Source organism: Entelurus aequoreus, linkage group LG20 (genome assembly GCF_033978785.1).
Source record: "Entelurus aequoreus isolate RoL-2023_Sb linkage group LG20, RoL_Eaeq_v1.1, whole genome shotgun sequence".
Classification (NCBI taxonomy): domain Eukaryota; kingdom Metazoa; phylum Chordata; class Actinopteri; order Syngnathiformes; family Syngnathidae; genus Entelurus; species Entelurus aequoreus.
In genome coordinates, this window is record NC_084750.1 from 31,193,491 (window position 1) to 31,217,324 (window position 23,834).

General features: G+C 41.8%; 1 protein-coding gene across 2 annotated transcripts; it reads left to right on the top strand.

Annotated features, from left to right (window-relative positions):
• Positions 1–1,390: 1,390 nt before the first annotated feature.
• si:ch73-347e22.8 (translation initiation factor IF-2) lies at positions 1,391–20,763 on the top strand. 2 transcript variants are annotated; one of them, XR_009822196.1, is made up of 5 exons: positions 1,391–1,902; positions 6,272–6,326; positions 17,853–17,967; positions 18,206–19,090; positions 19,546–20,763. XR_009822196.1 is itself a non-coding variant. In XM_062029970.1 (4 exons), exons 1-4 carry the CDS (start codon positions 1,609–1,611, stop codon positions 18,468–18,470), a joined length of 729 nt encoding a protein of 242 aa, XP_061885954.1. In that variant the 5' UTR covers positions 1,391–1,608; the 3' UTR covers positions 18,471–20,762. The 2 variants fall into 2 exon arrangements, 1 of the variants encoding a protein (XP_061885954.1); XM_062029970.1 differs by having other exon boundaries at positions 18,206–20,762.
• The last annotated feature ends 3,071 nt before the right edge of the window (positions 20,764–23,834 follow it).

Here is a 23,834-nt window from a genome sequence, read left to right on the forward strand (position 1 = left end):
AATTTTGTTTAGCTTACATTTTTCATTCTTCTACAGCTTCAACATGTAATCACCAATTTAATCAAGTTTAGCATATAAAAAAGATAAGATAACACTTTCTTTATCATATGTAGTTTTATTCAATATATTTAATATAAAATATGTAAAAATATGGTTCCAGTTGGCTTTATCTGCTGAGAAACACAGACAAAATGGAGTGTTATTACTACTGAGAACTAGTGGTGTAACACTGGTAGAGACATCTAATTAGTTCAACTCACATCTGGTTTAGCTGAGGGGCGGCATGCTCTCTCCTGGACTCCACTCCACAGGTTGGTGCTGGCTTGGTGCTGGCTTCATTTACTGAGAAATACTATAATAATCTCGCCGATTTCCGAGGTCGTTTTAAGCAAAAGTATTTGGCTATATGAGCTATAAACTTCACGGATGATAGCCAGGGGTGTTCTCTAAATTTCCTGAAAAGCACAAGTTGATAGGACACTCGTAGCCACTATGGCGAGTGTTTGGTTGACTGAAGTGGCTGGCGAATTCTCAAAATGGCTTCTGTGTTGATTAGGAAAGGAAAGGATTGATTTCAAATGAACCAGTAGCATGTGATTGGACGAACAAAATGTCAATCTTTCAGCCCTGGACACAATGCATGGTGAGGCCAGGCCTCCGTTGCCCACCCATTTTCAGTGATCTGGCCAATCACATATTGGCATGAAAAAGCATGCATTACATTGACTTCTATGAGAAGCTAATTTCCTAGGGGAGGCCTGGCCTCCCTTAATACAAACTGATAGGGAAATCTGGCCTGTTGCTTTACAATTGCAATATTGGGTTTTAGCCATGGGAACATTTAGATTTATGAACAAAACTAAAATAATATGAATATAAAAAATAAAAAATATGTTTTTTGTTAAAATAAATAAATAAAATAAATATATTTATTGTTTTTTTTAAATCTCTCTCTTCTCTCAAATTATTAGGGAGGCCAGGCCTCCTCCACCTCTATGGAGGAGCCTCCACTGATATATAGCTAGAATTCGCTGAAAGTCACGTATTTATTTTATGTGTATATATATATAAAATACTTTAATTTCAGTGAATTCTACATATAAATATACTCCTCCCCCTTAGCCCCGCCCCCGCCCAGGCGCCCACCTCAACAAACACCCCCAACCTCCCGAATTCGGAGGTCTCAAGGTTGGCAAGTATGGTAAAGCATTGTGTATAATATTTCGCAAAAACTGAAGCAGAATCTATGCCTAATATTAGGCAAATCTGCACAGTGGTTTTGCTTACTGTGTGAACATTTAAAATTTAGTGTGTAAGCAATTGGAAAAAACTGTAACACGACGCTGATATCACTTTGGTGTCGACATTTGTATTGATCCACGAGGCAGTTTCACGACACACATGGGCGTGTTTACGACACACCTGTAAGCTAACGTTAACCTGCGCTCATTCGGAGAGTGCCGCGGGATCCTTCACTGCGTTTATTCTCCTTCAAATACACAAATTGGACAAGAAGATAACTTGGAAGGTACACTTGGACGCTAACTAAAAAGCGCTATGCCGTACATGTAGAGCATTGTGTCGCAAACGAGACGCCCAGGTAAGAAGATGAAGATACAACTCCTGCTGCCCCTGACCATCGCTGTGACTGTCGTGTTGGTGGTGGTCATCAAAACTCGCAGAAGTGAGCACGACAAAGAGTACATAGAGAATCGGTTCAAGCGCATCAAGGTGAAGGTGACTCACAGCTTGCTGGCAGGATACCAGGAAGAGAAAATGTCCATTGAGAACCAAGTACAGGAAAGAAACCAGGAAGAGACGTCGTTGAAGGAGGCAGCTGAGTCAGCAGAAGGGAAATCACAGAAGGCAAAGGCAGACGTGGAACCATGCCAAGGAGCTGTGGTAAGAATGTTTGAAAAATGACAATAGTAAACATCATCCGTAGGTCGGGGGGTAATTTTTATTGACTTGTCAATTTCGAAAAATAAACACAGCAATCAGAGCTTTAAGGATTTCACCATTTACGGTCCGTAACATCCTCAAAAGGTTGAGAGAATCTGGAGAAATCACTGCACGTAAGCGGAGGGCCGTAACATTCGATAGCTCAGAAGGTGCTACATTAAAAACAGACATCAGTGTGTAAAGGATATTGCCACATGAGCTCAGGAACACTTCCGAAAAACCACTGTTAGTAACTACAGTTCGTCCCTACATCTTTAAGTGCAAGTTAAAACTACTATGCAAAGCGAAAGCCATTTATCAACAACACCCAGAAACGCCGCCAGCTCCGTTGGGACCAAGCTTATCTAAGGTAGACTGATGCAAAGTGGAAAAATGTTCTGTGGTCTGACGAGTCCACATTTCAAATTGTTTTCACGGACCAAAGGGGAAAAGAACCATCCGGATTGTTATAGGTGCAAAGTTCAAAAGCCAGCATCTGTGATGGTTTGGGGTGTATTAGTGCCCGAGGCATGGGTAACTTACACATCTGTGAATGCACCATTACTGCTGAAAGGTACATACAGGGTTTGGAGCAACATATGTTGCCATCCAATCAACGTCTTTTTCTTTTTCTGCTTATTTCAACATGGCTTCGTAGTAAAAGAGTGCAGGTACTAGACTGGCCTGTCTGTAGTCCTGACCTGTCTCCCGTTGAAAATGTGTGGCGCAAATAAAGCGTAAAATACGACAACGGAGACCCCGGACTGTTGAACAACTTAAGCTGTACATCAAGCAAGGATGGGAAAGAATTCCACCTGAAAAGCTTCAAAAATTGGTCTCCTCAGTTCTCAAACCTTTACTGAGTGTTGTTCAAAGGAAAGGCCATGTAACATAGTGGTAAAAATGCCCCTGTGACAACTTTTTTGCAATGTGTGGCTGCCATTAAACTCTAAGTTAATGATTATTTGCAAAAAAACAAAACAAGTTTCTCAGTTCGAAAATTAAATATCTTGTCTTTGCAGTGTAGTCAATTGAATATAAGTTGAAAAGAATTTGCAAATAATTGTATTCTGTTTGTATTTACGATTTACATAAAGCTAAGCCCCAGCACCCCCCGCAACCCCGAAAGGGACAAGCGGTAGAAAATGGATGGATTGATGGACAACGTGCCAACTTCACTGGTTTTGTCATTTGTCCCCCCAAAAACAGTAACATTTTAACATGCTCTGGGCTGGCCTTTTATCGACTCCACCTGCTTCAGTATAGTGTGACTGTTATTGTAAAGTGCTACAATCCAACTGCCATCCATCCATCCATTTTCTACCGCTTGTCGCTTTCGGGGTCGCTGGAGCCTATCTCAGCTGCACAACTGCCATTTATTGTTTTAATCAATCAATGACAAATTTGAGTACAAAAAAAACATGACAGAACAGTCGACCGACATAAAGTATTATACACAATGTCCATGAACGAGTTTCTTTTCACGGAAGCACATATTTATATGTACCAAAAACAATGGGGAAGTAATCGTTATGATGAAGTTTATTTATTTATTTATTTATTTAAGTAGGGCTGGGATATACTCGACATACTCGACAGTGTTTCCCATAAACTGCCAAGAAGTATCCTACACTTCTCTTTTGTAAAGTAAATCTGAACAGCCGATATGGGCATCTACATCAACTATATGATTTGCCTGAGAAGCTGGAGAGGACAAAAAAAAAAAAAATAAAAAAAAAAAATATATATATATTTAATTTTAATTTTTTTAATTTTTTTAAATTTGTGGCGGACGTAATTCTTTCGTGGCGGGCCGCCACAAATAAATGAATGTGTGGGAAACCCTGCTCGATATATTGCGGGTTTGTCTCTGTGCGATATAGAAAATGACTATATTGAGATATTTGAGTGTACGTTCTCACGCAGTTGCTTTTAGCTGCGGGCATTACACTACAGGAGTTTCCCACTCTTTCATGTCTCTCCTTCTCACAGAGATTTAAAAGAAGCGCACCTTCTTACATACGTCACGTGTGCAACGTCACACGCTCCCGCGGAGCAGACAGGTAGCGACATGGTAACGTTAGCAGTGATGCTAGCGGAGTGGTGCGGGTGGTAATATGAGAGAGAGAAGGTGCGAATCTAGTAAGAAATTAAGGAAGATTTAGTTCCCAAGAAGAACAGCACGGGGTCCATTGTCTGGCTGTGGTTTGGCTTCAAGCGGGAAGATGTTGAACAATTATGCGGCAAAAGCGTTGGTACAAAAAGTAGCACCACTGCTAATGTAGCATCATTTCAAAAAAAGTCACCCGCTAGAGAATGAAGAGTGCTTGAAACTCTGCCTGTCAACATCTCCGTTCGGTGCCACACCAACAAAATGCCAAAGCAACTATTTCCAGATCAACACCGTATGAAAAAAATAATCAACAACAGAAGGAGATAACGTCCGCAGGAACCTACCACATAGCGAAGGACATATACTATTTGATTTCCTATTATGCAGCTAATAAATACAGTTTTGGTAAATTGACTTAGTTGTGATTTCCCTCTCTGCATGAAAGTTTAAAATAAGCATATGTTAATGAAGTATGAACAATAATTTTTTAATGTAGACACATAGAATCATGCTGTGATTTGTGCTGCTGTGATTTACATGCATCAAGTGTTCATTCAAGGCAAAATATCGAGATATATATCGTGTATCGTGACGTGGCCTAAAAATATTGAGATATTAATAAAAGACCATATCGCCCAGCCCCATGATGAATCAAATAATGATATTATATCAGGGGTGGGCAATTAATTTTCACCGGGGGCCGCATAAGCAACCCGAGCACTGCTGGAGGGCCACACGACAATATTTCAATTAAATTTTGCTCAATATTATTTTTGATATACCGTAAGATAAATAATAATGATGATAATAATAATAATAATTAATAATAATAATAATAATTTAATTTAACCTCACTTAACTTTATACAAAAGCAGATTGCTTTTGATGGTCACTTTATCCTGCATTGTCCAACATTTTTCCCCATCAGATTTGGACAACCATCTGTTGTTAAAAATAGTTTTTAATCATATTTATTTTATATTGTTTTTTGTATTGGTTTTATATGTAATTGTTTTTTCTTTTTATTCAGTCATTGGTGGAGCTAAGGATAATATTTGAATATTGTTTTTAATATTGTTGTGCAGCACTTTGGAAACATTTTGTTGTTTAAATGTGCTATATAAATAAAGTGGATTGGATTGGATTGTTACACCTGCCAGCTTGTCCCATTTCAGTCCTAACATGTCCAAACACGCATTTACCTCTGTGAACAAGTCATTACCTGTGGTTGTCTCTTTAATTGACTGCATGGCTGCCACCTACTCCGTGATTTGAAAGTCTGCAGTTATCCCACGTAAGAAGAAGAGCAGCTGGAGGTGTCACGTACATCAGAGATCTCATCCAAAGTTAGCGAAAAACAGTCCTTGTCTCCGGGCATACAGCGCAACAGAGTCCAATAAGCACTCCTTAATAAACTCTCCGTCAGAAAACGCCTTACTTTTTCTGGCGCTTTTGTGAGAAATGACGAAAGTTGTCCTGACGGCTGCATCTCTGGGGGTGTGAAATATGGCAAAAAGTCCTTGTTGGGTTTGCAGTTTTACCATCAACGCATCAGCCTCCCTTGCGCGCGCTTCATCAGACACATTCCGGTATTTTCCCTCGTGTTTCTTCGTGTAGCGGCGATTAAAATGATATTTAAACACAGCAAGCTGTGTACCACAAATTAAGCACACGGCTTTACCATTAATTTATGTAAAGAAATACTTGCCAGTCCAAAACACGCCATTCGTCATCAACTTTTCTTTTTTTAGCGTCTCATCACTTGTCGCTGTGCACCTGCACTCACAGGTTCCCCCCGGACATATGGCATGAATAACACATTTCAAAATAAAAGCAGCACAGTTGTATTGCGCGCACGACATAGATGTTTTTTAAACTTTATTTTGTAATTTGTTATTGCGCCGTTCAATTCACTCACAATCGCACACGCGCATACGTCCACACGGAAGTAATACAAATAACGCTTTTCAAAACAAAAGCAGCACCGTTGTATTGCACACACTCGACATAGATACTTTTTGAAATTTATTTTGAAATGTTTGATTGGCCTCACGCGGGCCGGACAGGGATGCGCAAAGGGCCGGATGCGGCCCGCGGGCCGTACAATGCCCAGGTCTGTATTATATCAATACTATGTGAAAACAATGCGTCTCTGTTCTTGGCACTGATAACATTTTTTTAAAAAAGTCATGATTTTCCTCTTCTTTTTCCCTGCAGAAAACACTAAATGATGAGGCGACAGCACTACAGACAGAATTCAGTAATCTGCAAGGTAAGTAAAATAATGTCACTTCTAAGCTTACACCATACTTGCCAACCCTCCCGTTTTTAGCGGGAGAATCCCGTTATTCAGCACCTCTCCTGACAACCTCCCGGCAGAGATTTTCTCTCGACAAACTCCCGGTATTCAGCCGGAGCTGGAGGCCACGCCCCTTCCAGCTCAATGCGGACCGGAGACTGAGTGGGGACAGCCTATTCTCACGTCCGCTTTCCCACAATATAAATACGCTTGCAAGTTCCAAAACGAATGGAAACAAGAATTTCAGTTCATCCAGGACAGTTCGAAGGGGAAGGTGTATGTTGCCTGTAAATATGTAGAACAGACTTCTCCATTGAACACGGTGGCCGAAATGAGTTCTCAGTCATGAACAGAGAAGTTAAACAGGACAATACTGCCATCTAATGGATAGATAATTCAAGTATTTATTTTATGTAAATAAAATAAATATATATATATATATAGCTAGAATTCACTGAAAGTCAAGTATTTCATACATATATATATATATATATATATATATATATATATATATATATATATATATATATATATATATATATATATATATATATATATATATATATATATATATATATATATATATATATATATATATATATATATAATGTATGAAATATGTATGAAATATATATGAAATACTCGAGTTGGTGAATTCTAGTGGTAAATAACCACGCCACCAACCACACCCCCCCCCACCCCACCACCACCACCACCACCACCACCCACCTCCCGATATTGGAGGTCTCAAGGTTGGCAAGTATGGCTTACACTGTAGTATTTGATAGTCACTCTGATACTCATATCCTGTAACCTCCAGTCAGCTCCCTGGGTTGAAACATTTTTTTAATACAGTAGTACATCAGGATACAAGTTTAATTGCTTCTGTGACACAGCTCCTACCTCAAAAAACTCTTGTATGCAAAACAGAATAGGTTGCAACAGAATGATGCAACTTCCTGTAGACCATGTGACTTATGGAAGATTCTGTAATTTTAAGAGGAACGGATGGAAAATCTAGGTACGCGACCTAAGTGTTAATTTTAAATAAAGACTTTTTACTGTATTATTTTATTTTTAAAGAAAATACACTTAGTTGCTGTATTCACGTTTCGGTAGATTAGGGGTATCCAAACTTTTTTCAGTGAGGGCTGCACACTAAAAAATCAAAGGATGTGGTGGCCATTTTGATATTTTTCCTTTTCAAAACCAACACAATATACTGTAGAGACTTTGAAAATCATTTTACAGCCTGCATGTCAGCTTTGTGTTATTAGCGTTTAAAAAATACAAACTCCAATGATATTACACCCGTTTGCTCCATTATTCCACTTTTAATTATTTTTTAAATAATTTTAATTTAAAAAATTGGAATTTTTCGGCATCCATTTAAAAAAACAAAAACATTATTTTCGAAGATGTCTCTTGTGGGCAGCGGTATAGTGGGACAAACATTTTGCCCCAGACTTTTCAGTCCCACCGCATTCCCAGAAAGCCCTGATTTTTATACTATTTAATTTTCGATTCATAAATGGGAAACAAATTGTTTAATCACTTATTTTTAGTGCAGAATAATAATAATAATACAATTAAATAAATACAAATATAATAATTACAAAAAAAACAAATGACGGTAGGCTTTATCCAGTGTTCCAGTGTTCAAGATAGTTTAAATACATTATTTAAATTGTATGTATAGAATATGTAATCAGATTAATCTTCAGGACACTTTGCGTGATGGAACTGGCTCTTGAACAGGGTTTCTAAATAGAAACGTTCATATAATGAAGCAAGTTTTTTTCATAGGAAACAGTATAAACATTAATAATGGGTTTCAGCCTCTACAAATGTCCATTTTTTAGGTCTAGGTAAAAGTTTGGACACTTTGAGCACGATATAAAAAGCTATACAGTACTGTATATCAAACAAACAAAACAAGGGGGTGATGGATCAACTTTCAATTTAACAACAAAGTCAAAACAACTAGCTGAACTGTCCTCCTTGGTAGCCGCCCTGCCGACACGCACACACACTGGTATTAGCCCTGTGGTGCTTGCTTACTTGCTTATGGTTGTCCATCGAGTCCGATGACGACATCCACTTCTATCGGTGAGTTCGTTGGTGGCTGAATAGCCCTATCCTGGATAAACAAACCCTACTGCAGGTAGGGCATGTAAATGTGGTGGTGGAAACGGCAACCGTAGGTGTATTCCTCCTGAGTCTTCTCTCCTGTCTCTTGGCTGTCCTATCCTCCTCCAGCAGGCGGGTGCCATCCTGGCACAGCTGACGCCAGGTGTTACGATCAGCAGCCACACCCTCCAGGGCCTCAGGTCTGGTTTTACACTTCCTTAGTGCAGTCTTCAGCTGGTCTTTATATCGTTTCTTCTGCCCTCCAGCAGAGCGACGACCATGGTGTAGCTGGCCGTACAACACTTTGCGAGGCAGGTGGTCTGAGGGCATCCTTACTACGTGGCCCAGCCATCGTAGTTGGTGCAGGGTGATCATGGCCTCAATACTCCTGCAGTTGGTTTTTGAGAGTATTTCAGAGTGAGGCACACGATCACGCCATGTGATCCCCAGGATGCGCTGAAGGCAGCGTATGTGGAACTGCTCTAGGGCCTTGATGTGACGGCTGTAGGTTACCCAGGCTTCACAGCTGTAGAGGAGGGTAGTGAGGCAGATAGCTTGATAGACAGAGACCTTTGTGTGGAGATGGAGGTTCTTGTTTTGGAAGACCCGACGCCTGAGTCTCCCAAAAGCTGCCGCTGCCTGCTTGATCCTGTTCTGGACCTCACTACAACAGTGTTGTCATCAGAAAGAATGCTTCCCAGGTATCTGAAGGATGGAACGATTGGTATTTGTTCTCCAGAAACAGTGAAGACAGGTGATGTAGATGGCTTGTTGGAGCTCCACTGGCAAACTACTTCCGTCTTGCTGGTGTTGACGGTCAGTCCCATCCTGCTGTTTGCTCTCACCGCAGCCGCAAGAACAGACTGGAGGTCTTGTGGGCTGTGAGATACAAGAACAGTCATCTGCGTACTGCATCTCAACAATTCTCTCCCTCTGCAGTTTGGTGGTAGCCTGAAGCCTCCTGATATTAAAGAGGTTGCCATCTCGACGAAAGTCCACTGTCACACCGCTGCTGTCCTCAATCTCTTTGTGAAGAAGCTTGGTAACACATAGCAAGAAGATGTTAAAAAGCACTGGTGCTAGTACACACCCCTGCCTTACTCCTGTATGTACAGGGGAGGGGGCAGACTCTTGACCCTCCATCATGAAACTGACGGAGGGTGTTAACAAACTTAATGGGACAGCCAAACTTGAGGAGGACTTCCCATAGAAGTTCTCTCTGAACAGTGTCGAAGGCTTTGGAGAGGTCGACAAAGGCCATGAATAGGTCCTGATGTTGTTCCCTACATTTTTCCTGCAGCTGTCTAGCTGTGAAAATCATGTCCACTGTGCTCCTATTCTTTCTAAACCCGCACTGTGATTCAGGCAGTATCGACTCAGTGATGTTATTAATCAGCCTCTGGAGCATCACTTTTGCCAGAACTTTACCGGCAACAGCAAGGAGTGAAATGCCCCTACTGTTGCCACAGACAGCCTTGTCACCCTTGTTCTTGTAAATAGTGACAACATTGGCGTCTCTCCATTGTTGTGGGACGTTCTCTTCAGCCCAGATCTTTGTGATGTACTGGTGCAATGTTCTTGTGCAGAAGCATCCTCTTTGCTTCAGTAGTTCAGCCGGGATGTTGTCATTACCGGGGGATTTGTTGTTTTTGAGGGAGCGGGTAGCTGATCGGACCTCCAGGAAGGTTGGGGGCTCGTCCAAATTGTGCATGACGGGAAGTGTAGGCAGTTCATCCAGAACAGTGGGGTCTGCATCAGATTCCTGATTCAACAGGGTACTAAAGTGTTCCGCCCATCTCAGCAGGATGCTAGGTTGGTCCTTCAAGGTTGACAGGCCGTCTGCTGTTTTCAGGGGAGTGATGCAGCGGTTTGTTGGGCCGTAGGTCTTCTTGACTGCATTGTAAAAGTTATGCATGTCATTTTTATCGGCAAAGGTTTGGATTTCATGTGCCTTTTTTCTCCACCACTCATTCTGCATCCTCCTAACAGCCCTTTGAACTTCTCCTCGAGCTCTCTGCCATTTCTGCCTGGTGCTACTGGATGAAGGGTTCTCTAGGGTTGCCCTGTGTGCTTTGTGCATATCCTTCAACAGGACATGGATGTGTCCAAGTTTTCATCAAACCAGTCTTGGTGGTTCTTGCTCTTGAAGCCAATTGTTTGGGCTGCTGCCTCATAGAGAGCCGAGCTGATAGAGTTCCAGTTCTGGTCAATAGAGTTCTCAGAAGAGTTCTCAGAAGAGTTCAAGGAAGACTCCACCGCCCCAATTTTCTCAGCCAGGGAGCGGCGAAAGTCATTTCTTGGATCAGGGTTTTCCAGGCGGGCGCAGTCTAGCTTCTTCCTTTTGGGTCCTCGCCGTCTCAAGGGAGGGCGCACTTGCATGTGGACATTGGTCATAATCAAATGATGATCTGTCCAGCACTCTGCACCTCTCATGGCACGGGTGATGAGGACGTCTTTGATGTCACTACGCCTTACTATGATATAATCTATCAGGTGCCAATGTTTAGAACGGGGGTGCATCCATGAAGTCTTATATTTAGCCTTCTGCTGGAAGATGGTGTTGGTTATGGTCAGGTTATGCTCTGAGCAGAGAGTAAGCAGTCTCATCCCATTTGAGTTAACCTGACCAACCCCATGTCTGCCAAGTACTCCACTCCATATCCTGCTGTTCTGTCCCACTCGGGCATGAAAATCCCCAAGCAAGAAAATCTTGTCATTCTTGGGGATCCGGCAGAGAGCCTCATCAAGTGACTGGTAGAAGGAATCCTTGACCTCACTCTCAGATGGCAGGGTCGGTGCATAAGCACTGAGAAGTGTGGCGTAGCGATTCCTGACCAGGGGGATACGGAGGGTCATTAGTCTTTCACTAATGCCAACAGGTGTTTCAGTGAGTCTTGGCAGCAGTGTGTTTTTGATGGCCAGTCCTACACCATGCAGATGTTGTCCTCCTGAGGGGTAGCCTTTCCAGAAGAATGTGTAGCCCATACCTTCCTCAGTTAGAGAGCCTTCATCCAGGATCCTGGTCTCACTCAGGGCTGCAATGTCAATGTTGTAGCGATTCAGCTCTGCAGCAACCAAGGCAGTTCTTCTGTGAGGTCTGTCAGATCTGCCGTACGAGTCCAGGAGAGTCCTTACATTCCATGTTGCCAGTTTCAAGTTGCATGATTTTTTTTATTTATTTCGACCGCAGGTATGGAATGGCCCGATAGGTGCGGTATCCTATCCAGGCGAGATTGAGTGGGCAATTTTTAGGCCACCTTTTCTAGGCCCGTCCTCAATTGAGGTGAGCAGTGCCGTCCCTAAATAAGGCTGCTCAAACACACAGGGGTCTGCCGAAAACAGCTTCCACTCAACCGAGCTGTTAGCGACCTATACCCTGTGCTGCTGCCGTGCAGGGTTCTAGCTAAGAGCTTCCAGTCCATTCAAACCTGCTCCCGTTGCCAGAAACCCCATCGCCGTCAGACTTCAACCAGATGTTAGTCCAGGTACTGTTCACCATGGTCAGAAGTGGGTACCTGCGCAAGGAGATATTTAAGTGCCAAAGGAGGTGCGCTTTCTCCAGTAGCACTATCTTCACCACAATGAGGTGAACCTGGTGGCGTGGGTGAGCCCATGACGACCAGCCCCCCATCATGACTGCAGGAGGTTGCCGGGTCCTTAATCTTTCAAGGCCCGCCTATTGCGCACCGCCAGCACATTGCTTTTCTGTCAGGGTGTGCTCCCTTAGCCTTTGCCTAAATAAGCTGACCCACAAGGCAATGGGGCTATTTACCCATAGTTGGGCCTGTGGTGCACTCGCAGTTTGATATCACAAAATTCATTTTTTAAAATAATAAAACGGTCAATCTTCTTGGTGTTCAGTGTAAGAAAGAGGGTGGGAGGAGGAGGCAGTGTTATGAGTGTTTTAAACCACACATCACTTGTCCATTGCTTTATTTGGAATGGACACAAAGTAGCACAATAGCTAACAGCGGCACTGCTGTGTGGACTGAACGAGCACCGGAGATCGATCAGCCACCCACAATGGATGTGCTGCCGGGCAGCAAAATGGCTGCGCTGCGAGGCCCAAAATACAAACCCCGTTTCCATATGAGTTGGGAAATTGTGTTAAATGTAAATATAAACAGAATACAATGATTTGCAAATCATTTTCAACCCATATTCAGTTGGATATGCTACAAAGACAACATATTTTGATGTTCAAACATTTTTTTTTTGCAAATAATCATTAACTTTAGAATTTGATGCCAGCAACACGTGACAAAGAAGTTGGGAAAGGTGGCAATAAATACTGATAAAGTTGAGGAATGCTCATCAAACACTTATTTGGAACATCCCACAGGTGAACAGGCAAATTGGGAACAGGTGGGTGCCATGATTGGGTATAAAAGTAGATTCCATGAAATGCTCAGTCATTCATAAACAAGGATGGGGCGAGGGTCACCACTTTGTCAACAAATGCGTGAGCAAATTGTTGAACAGTTTAAGAAAAACCTTTCTCAACCAGCTATTGCAAGGTATTCAGGGATTTCACCATCTACGGTCCGTAATATCATCAAAGGGTTCATAAATTTCTGGAGAAATTACTGCACGTAAGCAGCTAAGCCCGTGACCTTCGATCCTTCAGGCTGTACTGCATCAACAAGCGACATCAGTGTGTAAAGGATATCATCACATGGGCTCAGGAACACTTCAGAAACCCACTGTCAGTAACTACAGTTGGTCGCTACATCTGTAAGTGCAAGTTAAAACTCTCCTATGCAAGGCGAAAACCGTTTATCAACAACACCCAGAAACGCCTTCTGCTTCGCTGGTCCTGAGCTCATCTAAGATGGACTGATACAAAGTGGAAAAGTGTTCTGTGGTCTGACGAGTCCACATTTCAAATTGTTTTTGGAAACTGTGGACGTCGTGTCCTCCGGACCAAAGAGGAAAAGAACCATCCGGATTAGTATAGGCGCAAAGTTGAAAAGCCAACATCTGTGATGGTATGGGGGTGTATTAGTGCCCAAGACATGGCTAACTTACACATCTGTGTAGGCGCCATTAAAGCTGAAAGGTACATACAGGTTCTTGAGCAACATATGTTGCCATCCAAGCAACGTTACCATGGACGCCCCTGCCTATTTCAGCAAGACAATGCCAAGCCACGTGTTACATCAACGTGGCTTCATAGTAAAAGAGTGCGGGTACTAGACTGGCCTGCCTGTAGTCCAGACCTGTCTCCCATTGAAAATGTGTGGCGCATTATGAAGCCTAAAATACCACAACAGAGACCCCCGGACTGTTGAACAACTTAAGCTGTACATCAAGCAAGAATGGGAAAGAATTCCACCTGAGAAGGTTAAAAAATGTGTCTCCTCAGTTCCCAAACGTTTACTGAGTGTTGTTAAAAGGAAAGGCCATGTAACACAGTGGTGAACATGCCCTTTCCCAACTACTTTGGCACGTGTTGCAGCCATGAAATTCTAAGTTAATTATTATTTGCAAAAAAAAAAAAAAGTTTATGAGTTTGAACATCAAATATCTTGTCTTTGTAGTGCATTCAATTGAATATGGGTTGAAAAGGATTTGCAAATCATTGTATTCCGTTTATATTTATATCTAACACAATTTCCCAACTCATATGGAAACGGGGTTTGTAGGTGAACTAAACATTCCTACACAGAGACAAGGTTCATACAAGGGGCAGTAGTCGTCATGGGGAGCGGTCACATCTTTTTTCGCTCCCACGATAGCATACAGGCGAAGGCTCGTTTGATTCCACACTTTCTCCTTTTTCTATTGTGGATCACGGATTTGTATTTTAAACCACCTCGGATACTTTACCCTCTTGAAAATGAGAGTCGTGAACGTGAAATGGACAATCACAGTGCTTCGCCCAATCGGCGAAGCACTTTAGCTTCGGAGCTAATGTGAAGTGAAGTGAATTACATTTATATAGCGCTTTTTCTCAAGTGACTCAAAGCGCTTTACATAGTGAAACCCAATATCTAAGTTACATTCAAACCAGTGTGGGTGGCACTGGGAGCAGGTGGGTAAAGTGTCTTGCCCAAGGACACAACGGCAGTGACTAGGATGGCGGAAGCGGGGATCGAACCTGCAACCCTCAAGTTGCTGGCACGGCCGCTCTACCAACCGAGCTATACCGCCCCGTGATAGCCTCGTGCTTGACTGCAGATCGAAACAGAAGAAACATGCCCCTGACTGGAAGGATAGACCGAAGATCAACAATACTACTATTACTTCTACTCTCAGGAGACACTGAACTTAACCCTGGACCTGTAACCATCCGGTTAATGTTGTCCCGGCTGGCGAAGCCTAGCAATGCTACTGCTAACGACGCCATTGAAGCTAACTTAGCTACGAGACCTCCTATCTGCTCATCGCAACCCGAGCTCACCTGTGCTCCAGCGATCGGCGGCTCGACAGAGGACTTCAACCCGTTCATCAAAACGATCGGCGGCTTGGTGGCGGCGGTGGAGGACGACCCAGACATCGATGAAGACAGCGGCCAGGCGGCGAACAGCGCGGCGGCGAACAGCACTGCGGAGAACAACGCGGCGGCGGTCAACGAGGTGACTGTCGACATCAACACCCCCGGTCTGCAGTAGAGACGGCATAGCGGGGGTCCACGCTGCCTCTCCCCAGTCCCTGACGGTCGAGGACGCGGCGTCTGGACCCGCGGCCTACACAGGATTTAGGGTCTCCTTCATCCTACCATGGTCTTTGTTTTCAACTGGACCAAAGCCGGCGAAAATAAAATCAACAAGCTGCCTTCACCATTGCCCCAATCATCACGCACATAATAAACCTCTCAATTTCACAAGGCCAAGTACCAAAAGATTTAAAGATAGCAAGAGCAACTCCCCTCTTTAAAAAAGGAGGCAAATTGGAACCTGGCAACTACCGACCTGTTTCTATTCTCAGTTCCATTTCGAAAATAATGGAAAAAATTGTTTACGAACAGGTCGATAGTTACCTTGCTACTAATAAACTCATGTACAAATTCCAATCCGGCTTCAGAACTAACCACTCCACTGACACATGCCTTCTCTATCTGACCGACCACATCAAACATGAGGTGGACGCGGGCAAATACTGCGGCATGGTCATGCTGGACCTTCAGGAGGCCTTTGACACCGTTAACCACTCTATACTGTTGGATAAGCTCAGAGCAATCGATTTTGACAAAACCTCATCGAGCTGGATGCAATCTTACTTGGAGGGGAGGGAACAGGTGGTAGAGGTGAACGGCATCGTGCCCCCCCCTCTCAGTAAGCTGTGGAGTCCCCCAAGGCAGTATATTAGGGCCTTTACTGTTCCTAATATACATAAACGACATGTCATCAGCATGCGACTGTGAATTGTTCTTGTTTGCGGATGACTCGGCCCTGCTGGTATCAGACAAGGACAAGTCACAGGTGGAGAAAATCCTCAGTGCTGAACTCTGTAGAACTTGCACCTGGCTCGCTGACAACAAGCTATCCATACACTTGGGTAAAACAGAATCCATCCTGGATGGGTCCCACATCAACCTTAAGAAAGTCGATGACTTCACTATAAAAGTGGGTGACAATGTTATCACCAGCAAAGATGAGGTCACATACCTAGGTTCCATTCTAGAGGCTAATCTTTCCTGTGATAAAATGGCAACCAAGGTAATCAAAAAGGTCAACCAACGAACAAGATTCCTCTATAGAATCTCCTCTCTGGTCAACAAAAGCACCATGAGGATTCTAGCGGGAACTCTCGTTCAACCCTTTTTCGATTACGCATGCACCTCCTGGTACCCTAGCACCCCCAAAACCCTCAAATCTAGACTCCAAACATCCCAGATCAAGCTAGTCAGATTACTTCTAGACCTCCACCCCAGATCACACCTCACTCCTAAAAGTGGGCTGGCTCAGGGTGGAGGACAGAGTAAAACAACTTGCCCTGAGCCTAGTCTATAAAATCCGCTACACCTCCCCGATGCCGAAGTACATGTCAAACTACTTCCTTAACGTAAATGACCGCCATAACCACAACACCAGGGGGAGCTCCACTAACCACGTTAAACCCAGATTCTGATCTAACAAAGGTCTTAACTCATTCTCTTTCTATGCCACATCAATGTGGAATGCGCTCCCAACAGGTGTAAAAGAAAGGGCATCTCTATCCTCCTTCAAAACCGCACTAAAAGTACACCTCCAGGCATCTTCAACTCTAAACTAACACCCTCCCCGGATTGTTAATAATCAAATGAAAATAATAAAAAAAGGAGATACTTTTTCTTATTCTTTCTGATCTCTCTCTCTCTCTCTATGTCCACTACTTGCTGTACATATCCTACCAAGTCAGACCTACACTGTTTCAATGTACATTTCTCTGATGATACAATTGTTGATGACTGAAGTGATGATAACAACCAAACCTAACCCCCCGCCCCTCCACATCCCACACCCCGGATTGTAAATAATGTAAATAATTAAATGTATATACTATGATGATTATCTTGTGTGATGACTGTATTATGATGATAGTATATATCTGATAGTATATATCTGTATCATGAATCAATTTAAGTGAACCCCGACTTAAACAAGTTGAAAAACGTATTCAGGTGTTACCATTTAGTGGTCAATTGTACGGAGTATGTACTTCACTGTGCAATCTACTAATAAAAGTCTCAATCAATCAATCAATCAAACAACAAAGCATGTTTTTATTTGGCTCATGTTTCGTAAATCAAAAAAGGTTTGTACAATGAGGGGTTCGTAAATCAACGTCCCACTGCGCTTTTTTTTTTTTTTTTACTGCTGCTACTACTGCTGTAATTTTATTATTTATTTAAGCAGGGTGCAATAGTTTTTCATTGTGTTTTACTTTTGTTGCTTTATGTATGTATGCTGAAGTGGAAGCTGTTTGCAGCAGCTTTGTGCTCTTTTATAACCTCCTTTGTTTTTTTTTAATGTTTCCCTCTTGTTTGTGTTTTTACCCTGTGCTACACATAAAGAAAACAATAAAAGAAAATGTTTCTCTATAAACCACCCGTGTAAGCTAACTGTAAAAATGATTTTTTGAAGCTATATACAAAATATAAATGATGAAAATTAATAAATACATTAAAAAACTTTCTGACTGCACAATGAGTGGTGGCACTTTTGGGACTTTCGGCCTACTTTTAATACATTTTTGTGGACTTTTTTGAATCTGCACTGCAACCACATAATTTCCCCATTGTGGGATAAATAAGGTTAATCCTATCCTGTCCTTCATTTTATAAAGCATTTATACATTTGAAATGTTCTGTAGGGTCGCAAATGGCACGGATTAGGTGCAATGGCCCACATGTTGTCTTGAACTAGTTGCTCATGTTACTTCCAGGTGAGAACAGCAAAGAGAAGGCCGCATGGACTGCTCAACTGGAATCACTGAAAAAACAGCTAGAGAGTCCGAGTGCCATCTGTGCTTTTTTGAAGAAAGGGATGGAATCTGCAAGGTATGTTTTCCACTTTCTGGTCATGTTTTCCATCACTAATCCTGGAAACGCTCATTATTCCACCTCATGTTGTCATGTGCATAACAGCATTGCAACATATTAGTGCTAGTATGTATCTGCCTCAGCTCATTGAACTCAGAAAGACATAAAAACATGGAAAGAAAAAACAGTGATAGCCTCACTAACTAGATGCTTTGCAGAAAACTGCAAATACTAGTTTGTTTGCTTTCTCTTGCAGCAAGTTGTGTAGCAGTGAAGGGGTTGTGGAGGCTCCTAAACCAGAGGAAACAAAATCAGAAAAGGCAAAAGCAGAGGAGTCAAAACCAGAAGAGGAAAAAGTAGAGGATTTAAAACCAGAAGAGGCGAAAGCAGAGGAGTCAAAACCAGAAGAAGCGAAAGCAGAGGAGTCAAAACCAGAAGAAGCGAAAGCAGAGGAGTCAAAACCAGAAGAAGCAAAAGCAGAGGAGTCAAAACCAGAAGAAAATAAGGTGGTGGCTTCTTAACAGGAAGAACAACAATGTATTGGTCATACACAAAAGGAACCCAATATGCCCAAAGAATGTCACACCTTAAAATAACACCTCATGTATTTTCATGTGGTGCCTCCACTGACATTACCACAGTGAATATTCAATCTCCACATGTTACTTATTCTTGTGAGATCAATATCATGGTTGGGTATAGATACTTCAATACCAAATACAGTGCCTGTTTCAGTCTTGTATATATTTTTGAAACGAAGTAATGGTCAAAATAAATTAGGCTTTTTTGACAAAAAAGTTGTTAAAAAAAAAAGCTGATTTTTACAAACTGGTGTCAGTTAATATATATTATTTAAAGTGCATCACAGGGAGCATTTTTGGCCCAGCTCAAGTTTTTTATTGGCCCTCACTTATGATTAGTGAGGTGTCAGATATCACAAACTTCTATTTGCTTTGTCACCTATAACAAAAAAACAAGATTAAAAAAAATAAATAATTTAGCATATACTGATTACATTACATTACATTAAATTGGGTTGAGCATTTTTATTGCACAAAATGTATCTAAGTGTCCTGGCATTCTTTCATTTTTCAGTATGCGACCCCAAGTGAAAACATTTTGGACAACCCTGATGTAAAAAGTAAGTGTCCGCATAAATGTTCACCCTCTTTAAACAGGCTGATTAGTGTTAGTTTGTCTAATGGAGATCACCTATTTTTGTTATAAATGAAATGCACAAAATAATTTGTTTTTTTTGTTGTTGTACACATTCAGTATATAAACTAATTATACACACTTTTTGTTAATCTGATTTTTATTTTTTAAATTCAATGTTTTTTCTTTTTCTTTAAATAAAACAAAATCGGAGAAATTAGGTAGGGATCATTTGTTTGTGGACACAAAGTGCACTACAGTAGCTTACATCAGATGTGTTTGGACGATGATACTTATGACAATACTTTTTAAAATAATAAATGTAACCTTTTGGTCATGTTTGACTTTGGCCCTGCTTTGCACTGCGTCTGAGTGACTGCATTCAAAAGTGCCCTCAGGCTGACAATTGGCCAATCACAGGCTGTCATTCTGCCCCAATAGGCTGACAAGGTCATCACAGGAGAGGACACAGAGATGCTGGTGGTGGTCGCTTGGGTTGCTTACTGTTGTCAGACGGACTTCATAAAGGGGGGATAATATTTTATATTTAAATGGTAGGTTACGATGCCCTTTACTGCACGAGAAGGACACAGTCCTATTTATGTTTGTGAGAGGGCAAACACCAAAGTAAAACATTTCATGAATCAGAATAAAAACGTCAAAATAAAAACTTGCATTCATCATTTGTCTTTTACAGCATGTGGTGACCATTCACTGACTCAAATGACAGGAAACAAAGCTTTATATTGAGTAAAAGAAAAACAAGTCATGTAAGTAGGAAAAAAACGTAGATACATATTAAGACAGTGTGTTGAGACACGTCAGTGTTAAGATATGTTTTTTTCGTTACGGTTATGCATCATCAGTAAAAACAAGTTTAACATGTACTACTACATTCACAAGTAAAGTGTGCGCTTCTATTAATACTGTAAAAACAGCACTTTAGAATATGAAGTAGTAGTAGCTAGTATATAGTAGTAGTAGTAACAGGCACATGCACACATAGGGCCCTATGGGTGCTCGAGCCCCTGCCCTTTTTTGCCTCGTCTTAAAAAGTGCCCTCTGCCTGTGTGTGTGTGTTTTTTTCTTTTTTTCCTTTAAACAACATTAATAAATTCCTGTCAGAGATGTAAAAAAAAAAAACAGCGGTACAAAAACTCCACGTTTTCTTGTAATACCGGGTTGTTTGAGCCTGCCGCTTCCGCCAGAGAGAGAGAGAGAGTGCGAGTGAGTGAATAAGTGAGAGGAGAGAGAGCCAACTGCCCCCTGAGACGTGACAGGGGAGCAACTTGAACCTGTGAGTTATGGTCTAGTCGCCGTCCACTTATTCAGCATCTAATATGGGTAATATTTCAGAAAAACGCTGTATTATTCTATTATTCAATGTGTCAGCTTCTGTTTTTGCCGGACGTCGGAGCACGGCGCAACAATTGAGCACGGCACATCAAGTCCGCACAGAGCAGAGCGGATCGTGCGGGACAGGAAGTAGTGAACAAAATACAAAATAAAACACCGGGTTAATTTTCAAAATAAAATGCACTGTGTTTACGGCGGATCACATTTTTCTCACAGTAGAGTTTTAGATATAAAGTTTATTGTGACTTTGCTATTACTGTGTGGGTTAACAAAATAATAATAATGATAACAAGAAGAAGAAGAATTATAATGATAATAATAATAATTATTGATGATAATAATTATTAATAATTATAATAATAATTATAATAATAATTATAATAATAATTAATTAATAATAATAATAATTATTATTATTAATAATAATAATAATAATAATAATAATTTCAGCATTCTGGGGCTATAAGATTTAGGTTATCTGTTAGGAATATTACTATCTGTATTTAAACTTGATTCATGTTGATTATGCCTGCAGCACTATGCCAAAAAAAGAAAGGATACAGCCCTCTACTGGCCCCTGGTCCATATATTTGGCCCTGTATTGCGTTTCAGTTGTTTAGTCTGAGATAGACCATAAGTTACAACTTGATGGTGTTTTCATCAAGTTAAGGGAAGAAGGACAGATTTTCACATTGAAGTTTTTTCCATTTGGGTATTTATTTTTGTATTTTTTTTCAAAGTTCATGTTGCACTGTTCAATGTTCAATATTAAAGTGCTTATCTTTAACAATAAATAGCCTAATAATAAACCAGTGTTTTGTTGCTTTTCATGTCTTCCAAGCCTATGATAATGTGAATTAACTCATTATGACCATAATTTGTTGACACAAAAGAAATGGCAATCACTTTTACCTACAAAGGACACACAGCTAAGTAGTTAGCTTCCTATTAGCAAATTTAATTTTACATTAATTTCCATATTGTGTAAAGGACCAAAAAAAAAAATTCCTGCCCTTTTCTGACTTTGAGCCCCTTCCCCTCTATAATCATGTGCACGTCCCTGAGTAGTAATATATATAAAAAATATGAATATACATAAACAAATATATACATAACTATATACACGTACTGTATACACATATTTACACTCATAGTGCTGTCAAATGAGTACATTTTTAAAAACTAGATTAATCACACTTCTGAATTTGGATTAATCATAGGTTATTACTCGCTTGCATAATTTAAATTAACTTAAAAAAGACCCTAATATTTATTTATAAACAGTATTATGGACAAAAGAAAGAGGTAGATAGAGATAAGTTATAAGTACACAGCTGCAACATGAGAGAAACACATTTATCCACTTATTTATTACGGGACGGTGTGGCGAAGTTGGTAGAGTGTCCGTGCCAGCCATCGGAGGGTTGCTGGTTACTGGGGTTCAATCCCCACCTTCTACCATCCTAGTCACGTCCGTTGTGTCCTTGGGCAAGACACTTCACCCTTGCTCCTGATGGGTGCTGGTAGCGCCTTGCATGGCAGCTCCCTCCATCAGTGTGTGAATGGGTGAATGTGGAAATACTGTCAAAGCGCTTTGAGTACCTTGAAGGTAGAAAAGCGCTATACAAGTATAACCCATTTATTTATCATTACACTTCAAATATCCTTAACCTGATAGTGTAAGTGTATCCATCTATCCATCTTCTTCCGCTTATCCGAGGTTGGGTTGCGGGGGCAGCAGCCTAAGCATGGAAGCCCAAACCTCCCTCTCCCCAGCCACTTCGTCCAGCTCCTCCCGGGGGATCCCGAGGCGTTCCCAGGCCAGCCGGGAGACATAGTCTTCAACGTGTCCTGGGTCTTCCCCGTGGCCTCCTACCGGTTGGACGTGCCCTAAACACCTCCCTAGGGAGGCGTTCGGGTGGCATCCTGACCAGATGCCCGAACCACCTCATCTGGCTCCTCTCGATGTGGAGGAGCAGTGGCTTTACTTTGAGCTCCCCCCGGATGGCAGAGCTTCTCACCCTATCTCTAAGGGAGAGCCCCGCCACCCGGCGGAGGAAACTCATTTTGGCCGCTTGTACCCGTGATCTTGTCCTTTCAGTCATAACCCAAAACTCATGACCATAGGTGAGGATGGGAACGTAGATCGACCGGTAAATTGAGAGCTTTGCCTTCCGGCTCAGCTCCTTCTGCACCACAACGGATCGATACAGCGTCCGCATTACTGAAGACGCCGCACCGATCCGCCTGTCGATCTCACGATCCACTCTTCCCTCACTCGTGAACAAGACTCCGAGGTACTTGAACTCCTCCACTTGGGGCAGGGTCTCCTCCGCAACCCGGAGATGGCCCTCCACCCTTTTCCGGGCAAGAACCATAGACTCGGACTTGGAGGTGCTGATTCTCATCCCAGTCGCTTCACACTCAGCTGCGAACCGATCCAGTGAGAGCTGAAGATCCTGGCCAGATGAAGCCATCAGGACCACATCATCTGCAAAACGACGCACAGCAAAGTGTAAGTGTAGTTTTACTTTATTTTAACTGGTGTAATAATGTATTATTGATTGAATCATTGTTAGGGTGACCACAATTTATTTTTTCAGCCTCTCAAAAAACTAAAACCCCAATTAAAAATACAATATAATAATACAATAAATGTATGATTTATTACCAATTTTGTAATTTCAATACATACAGTATCATGTTGCATACAAAGTTACACTGAAGTCAATTACACAATTTAACATGTCCAAAAAAGGAGTAGGAAGAAGCAGAGCTAATTTAACCCTACACCCTAGGGGACACCATCTTCATTTGTTCGCTTCGTGTGTTTGACATTTATCGGGTTACTATCCTTTCAATGCGGTGGCGGGCTGTGATGTTTCCAAGTAGCAGATTGGAACCGAAGCAGAAAGGCAGAGTGTGCTCAATAAAACACATTTTTATTTTGACAACACTAGGGTAGTAAACATAAAACAATGGCACTAGAGGGAAACAACTAGTGCCACAAATTTTTTTTCCAAAAGGTGAAAAAAAGTAGCAAATAAACAAACTAAAAAGGGGGCAGGCAAGAAACAGAGCAAAAAGGAAAGAAAACTAGCAAATTAAAAGTAATACCAACTGAAAGTCCAACATCGAATGGTCTGGAGAGCCGGAGTGGTCTGGTGTGCATGGAAGGACACAGGAAATAACCAGCAATGATGGATAGGTGTGAGCAATCTGTACAAGTAGCTGTGGGGATGATTGTGATCAGGTGTGCTCTGTGTCTCAAACCCTCCTCCCACAACAAGCCACTAGAGGGAAACAAAGCAGAGCCAGGAAAAGCAGACGGTACAGGAATGTAACACTGTACCGACCCACCCCCCCAATAGACG

Bases quoted from the DNA above. Each gene is read 5' to 3' on its own strand.
- si:ch73-347e22.8 (XM_062029970.1), top strand. From the start codon at position 1,609: ATGAAGATACAACTCCTGCTGCCCCTGACCATCGCTGTGACTGTCGTG. The intron at 1,903-6,271 runs GTAAGAATGTTT...TTTTCCCTGCAG, and splicing joins AACCATGCCAAGGAGCTGTG to AAAACACTAAATGATGAGGC. The intron at 17,968-18,205 runs GTATGTTTTCCA...TTTCTCTTGCAG, and splicing joins AAAGGGATGGAATCTGCAAG to CAAGTTGTGTAGCAGTGAAG.